Source organism: Rhopilema esculentum, chromosome 13 (genome assembly GCF_057945365.1).
Source record: "Rhopilema esculentum isolate cy_ngs chromosome 13, ASM5794536v1, whole genome shotgun sequence".
In the NCBI taxonomy this organism is placed as follows: Eukaryota; Metazoa; Cnidaria; class Scyphozoa; order Rhizostomeae; family Rhizostomatidae; genus Rhopilema; species Rhopilema esculentum.
The window spans coordinates 10,804,564-10,814,226 of NC_142827.1; the positions used below are offsets into that span (position 1 = coordinate 10,804,564).

The 9,663-nt window shown below is 36.5% G+C and overlaps 1 protein-coding gene across 2 annotated transcripts; it reads right to left on the reverse strand.

The window, feature by feature from the left end:
- Window positions 1–283: 283 nt before the first annotated feature.
- LOC135692086 (alpha-L-fucosidase) lies at window positions 284–9,591 on the reverse strand. 2 transcript variants are annotated; one of them, XM_065210115.2, is made up of 11 exons: window positions 7,654–9,591; window positions 7,390–7,459; window positions 6,332–6,490; window positions 5,432–5,576; window positions 4,162–4,268; window positions 3,536–3,666; window positions 2,808–2,941; window positions 1,930–2,027; window positions 1,678–1,810; window positions 1,095–1,265; window positions 284–644 (listed from the first exon to the last, which is right to left on the reverse strand). In XM_065210115.2, exons 1-11 carry the CDS (start codon window positions 7,684–7,686, stop codon window positions 395–397), a joined length of 1,431 nt encoding a protein of 476 aa, XP_065066187.2. In that variant the 5' UTR covers window positions 7,687–9,591; the 3' UTR covers window positions 284–394. The 2 variants fall into 2 exon arrangements, with proteins under 2 accessions (XP_065066187.2, XP_065066188.2); XM_065210116.2 differs by lacking the exon at window positions 7,390–7,459.
- Between the last annotated feature and the right edge of the window lie 72 nt (window positions 9,592–9,663).

Here is a 9,663-nt window from a genome sequence, read left to right on the forward strand (position 1 = left end):
AGAATAAACATAGGAGTGTGATTGCAAGTCCAGTTCAGCAAAGACTTCTTGTCAATTTAAGATGCAGAACTATGAGATGCCTTTTTCATTATAACAATGTTGTAGGCTGGAGAAAATTAGCAAAGGGATATCTCCTAATCTAATTGATATCAAATTGCAGTCAAAAATCAGCAAAGTATAAATTATTTTGAACAAAAATTCATACATTAAATGACACTGATAATGAATTAAACGATCTACGAAAAGAATTAAAAAGATTGTAGCTTGAAAGTGAAAAGGGCTGAGGTTTATTGGACCCAAAATCTATAAAAAAGATCAATGTGTTATAAGGTTACAGAATTGCTTCTTTAATACTACAAAGAAAGCACTGTGCTAAAATACTACATAGACGGGATCAGTTATTGCCTAGGTTCTTCATTTGAAATGTCCATGCCCACGTGCTTGGTAGATCTGCGATACTAATGTCACTTAAATCAATAGAAATGCCACGATCTTCGGTTAAGGTGCTCCATTTTAGTCTTTTTCTCAGTCCAAGCATTGTCACTCTCGTCTCCTTTGTAGGTCGCGGATAAATTAACTGTAGCTTCGACGTGCGAGGCCATTCACTTACAATGGCATACACGGACTTGCTCTTGCTTGTGTACCTAGGGTAAAGCACAAACTTTCAAACTAAGAAATTCATGCATTTGAATATCTGTTCATTGACAACTGCAGCTTTAGCTATGACAGCATCTAATTTTTAGCTTTTCATAAACAATAAATAGACACTCGAGCTAGATCAAGGAAAGTAACTCGAGTTGGCTTTGTCAACCCGTTGCTTGGCCAATAATATTTTTTCTACGGTTTCAATGATAAGATATTGTTGGTCAGAAATATTCATTAACCTTGCCTATAGAAAACCCATAAATTTAAGTACTATTTCTTAAACTATTTTAATCTTTGAACGTTATGAATCTAAAGGGATATTTTATTCATTTCATTTGAATACGCTTCATGAATTACCATTGGTTGCTGAAAGATTAGTAGTGATGTTGTCTGGCGAATGAATCGTGAATACAAAGATGCGTTTCATTTTCACGCTCAAGGATTCTTACCAAAGGTTGCTTGTACGTTGGTCGGTCTGGTGCTTCCAGGGCTTCGTTCCGAAAATTCCATCTCCGTTCGTCTCTAGCCAATCTCCAATTTGCTCCAGCCTCTCTTGATAAATCGGGGGTATGACTCCATCCATCGTTGGGGCAATGTTCATCAGAAGATTACCTCCATAGCTTTGTAGCATAAATACATTATTTTTTTACGATTAATTTACGAAATAATTGTGACATAAAGTACGTTTGAATCTTAAATATCAAGCTCATTTATGTGATTTATAAGATAATTTTTAAAAAGAAAAAGAACAAGTGAGATACAGTATTCCCTCCAATTAACGGACACTCTAAAAGGCGGACACCTCTGATTAGCGGACAAATTTTTTTTCCCGATCGATCGTTTTCTGGTCAAAGTCTCATAAAAACTTTCCAAAAGGCGGACATTTCCAATTAGCGGACACCTTGCTCTTGCCCCAACGGTGTCCGCTAATTGGAGAAAATACTGTTTCCTAGGCATAAAGGATCGAGGTTACAGTACACGAGATAAAATTAGAAATTAGGTTGCTCAAAAATATTGGAGTCTTGCGCATACCTTACAGTTTCAGCAAGCGTCTCAATTAAATCGATGATTGAAAGGTAATCACTGAGGGGGGCGTTTGCCCTGAATCCCCAAGATTTCGCGTCAATCGTCATCGCATTCTCCCATTTAAAAGGCAGCAATTTCTCTGTAAAGATTTTGAGTGAGAAGTTAGAAACTGGAAAATGTTAGAACTCTCTTTAATAACAAGAAAAATGTAAGAAATGGAAAGAGCGGCTAGAAAATGAAAAAATATGACATTCATACTCGGGCTGTATCGGTCTTTGCAGAGTTTGACGTCACCGTGCTTGCAATTGGCATCGGTCCCCCATCGATCATTAACGACAACGGTGTCTTTAACAGGGCTGGTACACGAGAAGTAGTAGGCAGCATTATTTTAAGTGAAATATCAAATTCGAAAACATAGATCGCATAAACGTATTACATTGAAAAATAACAGCAGAGAGCAAAGAATGATTTTTCTTTTGGTGACTAACTGTCAAAAAGGATACTATCTTTCTCTGAACTAAAAATGATTTATATATACGTAGCCATCTTCAAAATCTTAACTTCCTTTACAGCGTTTCATGTAAAAACATTTGATCATAATTAAAGATCTAACATAGATTTCCCCAATTATCAATAAAAATTGGTGATATACATTTTCATTTGATTGTAAAAGCAGCCCTCAATAATCCTACTGTATATGCTGCTACAAGAGGCATATTAATTGTCAATTCTTTAATTCTTTAAACTTATAGAAAATTTAGAAAGGGCAGCACCGTGCATAAATTCTGGGAAACTGCCTCGCTCTCTGGAATCCTAGATGTCACCTGTCTCGTAGAGCTCTGGTACGGAATATTTTTAATGATTCACTTCGTTTGCGTTTTAAAATCTAAATAACTAAAAATTCTCAACGAAGCAAGGCTGCTGGAAGTGGGGGAGGGAGCTGTTGGGGGGGCTAAAGCCTCCAATGATAACGCCTTTATAATGGTGTACTGAATGGGTAGTAATACATTGCGCAGCCCCCTCCCCAATACGAATTTTGTTCCCATGACACTGTGAAGTAGATCATCAAAGGTATAGTGTCCTGACGTTTTAAGGTATTCGAGCTTGAATCATAACATCAAAGAAACCCAACAAACCTTGAATTGTATAGCCAGGCAAGAAACTCTCGGCTCAACCAGTAAGTTGAATTTGTCTCCCAATCACCGTCAGACCAAATGTATTCAGGTTTGTATTTGGTCACAATGTCATATAGCTGGGGAATTGTCTTTGCCTATAGTCGAATCCATAGATGAGTGTCACCATTTTTTAATTGATTGGTATAAAAATGACGTTATCATAGGAAGATGATCATAAAAATAAGAAACATTTTAAAACATGTTGGATAAAAGCTTTCGATCCACAACTGGGTATATATTTTTCATCGTGTTCTTTCGGACCCTCATTCTGACGTTTTATGCTCTGAGGAGTGTCAGACGAAAAAGCTTTTAGCCAATATGTTATAAAATGTTTGTTTTTTCCAAAGGCATTTTCAAGAAAATTAAGGGTTAACTGAAGTATATAATACTGCCACTAAAAACACAATAAATTTGAATTGCTCGCATTGATCTTTCTGACACTCAATTCACCTTAGCCTGATATTCTTCATTTATCTTGCCTTTCAAGCCATTGGCTTTATACTAAAGGCATTTGAATTTAGTAGCATATTGCCTAATTGTTACCAGCTGTTAAGGGTATCCCGTAACAGTTAAAGCTTCAGGGCCCAAAATATGATTCTATCATTGCATTAAATGTATATCTAGACTATCTGTGCTGTGAGAAACAAGTCACAGAGACTTTAAGAAATGAAAAATGAATCAAGAATTACCTTCACAAATTCCTTCGACTTGAATTTTTTCTTTTTGTCTTCAAGGTAAAGAGGGTTGAACCATTCATAAAGAGAATAGTACAAACAAAACTTCATGTCAGTTTTTGATCTGATCGCATCAGCCAAAGCCCCTGAAATCATCAAATCAAAGTTTAAATCACCAAATCAAAGTGGGAATCATCAAATCAAAGTTGAAATCTTCAAATCAAAGAGGAAATCATCAAATCGAAGTTTAGATCACTAAATCATAGTACAAATCACAAAGAAATAAAACAGTAAAGCAATGACGTTCTGAATATCAAACGAGAAAAAAACTTTTGATTTTGTGAAACTGAAGAACATACGAGGTGTTGTCATGACCCTGATAAGAAAACATGTTTCTATGTACTGCTCCCTGGAAGTAGAAAAACTTTCAGGCAATATTCCTTTGCTTAAATATATCATGAAGAGAGCGATGTCACCTTGAAAACGGATGTCAACTTAACCTCAAAACTTATTTTAAAAGCCAGAGGACCAAACCATAAGCGTACATTGACAAAAAGCAAATCAACTTATAGGAAACCACGCATGAGAATACCAAGCTGGAAACCAAATGCTTTAAACTTAACAAACAAAAAAGACAATACCAACTATATCCTTTTTAGGCCCAATATCCACTGAGTTCCAGTTCCAGGATTCCTTTGAAGGCCAATTAGTGTAGCCATCGTGATGTTTGCTTGTGAAGACGAAGTACCTAAAGAAATCAATTGCAAACATTATTCGTATAAATCATAAGTAGAATTCAAAGGTAGTCTGGGGACGATAATTACATCATACCGGCTCACTCGTTTTGTTTTTAGGGGCGTAGAATGCTAAGGTAGGGAGGGGATCGGGATGGGGGTAGGTGTGGGGATGGTTGATTGTCTAGCAAAGTGAATCCGGGAGTATCTTGGAAAATCAACCCAGTAAAAAAAGAGGTTGAGGTGGAGAGGATATTTTGGTGCAAAAGAAATTCAACTGAGCACAGTTTGGTGCACAAAGATTTCCGGATCTCGTCTTTGTCATAAAAATGTGAAAACTCAACAGGTATGTTAGAAATATCTGGCTGGGGTTAAAAATGCCAATTGCTACAGAAATTGAAATAAGAGGTGTCTTGATTTTCAAAACATAAAGGAGGATATGAGGAATTTTATTATTTCTTTACAATTTGACAATGCTACCTCGTCAAAGGAGAAGTGAAATTATCCAAGTGCATGAAAGTGGTCTAATAACATTTAAAGAAGAACAAACTAGAGACCCGTTTTGGGAATTTAACACTTTGAAACATATTATGTCACTGGATACCTAAATTTTTAATCCAAGATTTCCCCCAAAGTGGTTTTAGAGAACACAATAATGCTATGGGAGGATTCATCTTTGGACAAAATTGTGAAAAAGAATAACATTTTGAAGGGAAACATTGAATCGGGGGAGGGAGAAAAGTTTTTTCGAAGTGAAGAGAAAACATAAACTTTTTCTTGGAAAGTCTCAACTATTATTGCCCTGGATTGTATGTGCAATGTAATGGATACGTGACTTAAGATGATGATGGGATTTATATGCAGGAAAAGAAGGTTTGTAAAGGTTGAGGAAGAAGCTCCTCAGATGCTTTAAGTCATTAGGACGAGCAAGTGGGAAGCGGATCAAACTATATACGAAGATATCAGTAACCAGTAGCAGGTATGTAGCATTCAGCCATTAAATAGAGGCCTTATACATGTAAGTGCAACAGCAGACGAGGAGATGTAATAAGGAGCAACAAAATTCCCAATTCTAAAAATTCCCAAGTCGTTAGTACGTAGATTATTATCAAGTCATTAAGCGCAGAAGTATAGAGTATTCATTGCATACGTATATCTTATTAGAAGTTTTTCTTACTTCGCATTCGACTTGGCTATTATTTTCGCCCATTTTTCTGCATTGAAATGTCTTGCAGTGAACATAGTTGCGAAGTCTGCGTATTTAAATCCTGGTCTGTAGTTTTTCTTCATGAAGGTCTTCATTTCATTGTTGCGAGGGTTGTCTAAAATCAAAGAATAAATGAAAAACCCAAGTTTTATAAATACAGTGTTAACCATTGTTGCTTTTGTATAGTTTTTCACGTTTTTACAGTTGGTGCCATAGCTAAACGGGGGGAGCTAGCAAGAAAATATACAAATAATGTGGTCTTACTCTAGCCGGTTTTTTATGAACAATTGTTAAACTATTTATGTTCGTCTTTTCCAAAACCTGTAGTTGGTATCCCAGTAGAAAAATAAGAATTCAATTTCAAAAGATCAAATAAAAATTACTTTCAGTAAAGTCTTGAATTAAATAGAACATGCATTAAGAATTCCCAGTAACAGCACTGCAGCAGAAAGACAAAAGCCAGCTCCTTTTCGCCGATCTAAGCTTTAGAACCAACGTTGCAGACGTTAAACAGGCACCCTCCCCTGCCATCTTCAAGAAAAGAATCATAAATACTCTATAATACTGTTTATCAGCTACAATACTTTAAAGTTTACTCTATTAACTTGATGCGTCTCAACTTGTAATTAATGTTTGCCACCGCCCTTTGAAAAGCGGATTGATGATCATATGGGGATACTGTGTCTAAATAACGAAGAATGAATAAATTAATTAAAATACAATAATTTTGGCTGCTGTAGGCGTTGTGTGTACAAAATGTCACATTCTATATTAGACAAGGTCCCAAAATGTTGTACAAAAAAACTCATGCGCGATAAAGTAAACTGCAACTACCATACCGAGCAAGAAGTTTCGGCAAAGTGTACATACCTTGTTCTTCCCAGTACTTCCACATCCATTCAGTGCCATACGCCGGCACCGAGTAGACGCCCCAGTGCATGAATATTCCGAATTTAGCCTCATCGTACCAAGATGGTGTGGGTCGGCTATCCAGTGACTCCCATGTTGGTGCATACCAAGAGCTCTCCTCTTCGACACAAAACACGTCACAGTTGGTTAATCCAAGAAATTCGTAGTAATAATTTCGAGATGGTAACAAAAATGGTAATTTTGAAGTCGCACAAATAAAATCACATTATTTTGCTACCTAGTTTAAATTTATTGAATAATTAATATAAACAAGAATATTGTAAATAGGATGGTGATACCTCGTTTAAAGGATCAAACGCGTTGAAGAAAAATATATAATTTAGTTCTATCACTGTCTTTCCACAAAATTTTTCTTTAAAGCACGACTGCGTTTAGTGAAACCAAAATTTCGCTATAAGCAAGAACTTAAATTACAGTAGCAGATACAATTATCAACCGTACCCACTTATCTTTGGGCATTTACAATGAATCCCGGAAAGTCATTCGTTAGATGGTATATCCCTCCCCCCATTAGTTCTTTATCTAAATTTCGCTTTTTTCAATTAACAGGTATTTTTAGATATCTTGCACTAAAATTCACAAAGTTTATTATTCTTTTATTTTGTCAAAATTATCCTAAAGGTACACTTTTGTATCTTCTTCAAATGTTTCTCGGTGAAGAGAATGATTTTTGTTGGCAAACAGCTCTGAATCAACTGAAACGATTGATTGCAAAAGAGCCATTGTCAAGAGAACCTTATAAGAAGCAAACCTTATTGTGCTTTGATACGGGAGTGAATACGGGGACCATGTAGATGCAAGGGTAGTGCTACGGGGTGTAAAGGGGGAGTTCCTCCTAAAAATCAAATGATACCTCGGTGTTTCGTTGAAAACTATCAGCATTTAGAGAATTTTTGAAAGAATAAGATATGAATGATGCAAAATATAAGCAAAGCCTATTTGACTGCTCTTTAACAGTAAAGGCATGAAAAAAAATTCAAAGTAATATAAAGACTTGCCACTTCTTGTAAAAGAAGATACGTTCCATGGATTAATAGAAGCAACGTACTTTACTAGGCCGAGAAGAACCTATAACGAGGAAAACCGGCCTTTATAAAAGTCAAAACTTGCAAATATGCTGAAATTTTTGGAATTCAAACTAGTGGAGTTCAATAGCTCAGAAAATTGCTTGTGGTGATAAGACGATAAATAGACAAGCAGATTAAAGGTTTATAAAAAAGGTTCAGGATGATAAAGTTTAGAAGGAATGAAGACAAACATACCAAGAAAATAGTGCGTGACATCAAAACAATCATTTTCGTGTCCAATGCATACCATTAAACTTAAAAACTGTGTTGTTTAAAAGCCATATACTGACCCGCAAAGTCACTCATGTGTGCAGACAAAGCAGTCGTCGAAATTATGGGTACCAGACGCTGGGTGAAAAGGCATGTTACTCAAACACAACAGAACGCGATTCGAACAATAGTTTTTTTGTTTATGATAAAAGAACACTTGAATTCCAAAAAGCTTCCTTATTGATGTCTTTTCTTCCACATTGGAGAAGGCTTTCCCAAAATATTTTCCTTCTTTTAACACCCTCTTTTATCACCTTCGCAGTTTAGAAATAGACTTTGGGGAAGTCTATCGTGGGACCAGAGCAGAGGAGCAAAACGCCATAAGGTGCCAAGCTAAAGCAATACCATACAAATTTTCGTGAAAGATCCTTATTGGCTGCCTAGACTTCGGTACTATAGAGTACCGAAGTGATGACGTCATAAAAATCTATTTTTAGAATTTCTGAATTTTGATTCCGGAACTTAAAAGAGCATCATGAAATACCTCTTAGTATGCAAACTAAGTTGAAGGCATCACGAATTGGCTTAGATATGGCCACATAAGGACAAGCTCTTGCCTCATCAAGCCTCTGTAATTTGGTCTTGGTTCATAACTTTATGAACCATGCCAGAATAACAGTGATCCGTTAGCAAACTTGAAATCTTTCATTGGCCATATCTCGCCCAGTTTAGAACATATCCAACTAATTTTGCACAATACAAGATATTTTATGCCGCTCTTTCAGATTATGCGGCCAAATTTTAGAAATTCTAAAAATAGATTTTTGGTGACGTCACACTTAGGTACTCTATGGGTACCAGCAAGCACCGCGGAGCATTGAGAAAAGCGGGGGCTCTGAAAAGAGAGGCTTGACTGTTGATATAAAGGTTAACTTAATGCTTTTCTGGCAAAAAGTGGGAAAATCTCTGGTGCCTGACCAGAGATTTTCGATTCATTCTTAAGACTTCGGCAACAAGGGTAATGTCGGAAACAGTGCTATTACTTTTCAAGTGTGAAAATGCTTCGGAAGGAAGTACTTAGTTCAGCTTAAGTCGTAAATTAATCCTATTATTTCAAGAGTAACCCTAGTTTAATAAAGTAAGCTTCCGCGTTGTTATTATTATTATTATATGATTTATGTTTATTTAGGCCCTTTCATTTAGAACATCGCATATTTCTTCTAGGAGTATTTGCAGACGCAGCATTACGCATATTACGTAAGTTATATTATTGTTCTAGTAGTTCCTCATCACGCATTACGTTCGCCAATGTGCGTGACGCAGTATGCCTACCTTTTGTCTTGGGATTTACCCTGCATAGGATTTGCTGAGGAAATGGTATTCTTTTATAAACCGTATTACCTCATGCCCACCTTTAGGTATCATTTCTGCTAAATCATCGTTTAGCATCTTAGGAAACTGCTGACACAGCCCCCGCGCGTACTTCCTTCTTCCTAACCATCGCCTATATGTATCCCTTTCGAAAAGTAGTTAAAAAGAGAGTCCGTAGTGTAGTACGTGTCATGCTGTAGGTGTCTGTGAAAAAAGGCCTCAGTATAGATCTCGTTATAAAAACCGTCTGAAAGATAAGAAGTTGTATTCTCTGTTGTATCCTGCCATCGCCGAGACACGCTATACCCAGGAGACGGGCTACACTAGCAATGATTTTGTTCAGTTTCAAAACCTAGGTTTTAATTAACTTGATATGCATTAATTATTGTAACGGCGCACAAAAGGTGATTTTAGAAAAAGAGCATTGCAAAAGGACAGAGATACTAGAATTGCATGCGAAAACTTTCGTATCTATGTTGGATATGAAGCCATTTGTCTCATAATTGAGAAAAATTTAGGCCAAACAAATATGGGCCAACCTTTTTTGTCCCAGGTTATAGTCACCCTATCAACAGAATCAGTCACTTTCAAGGCGACTGCTAGTACACCAAAGGACTCATTCAT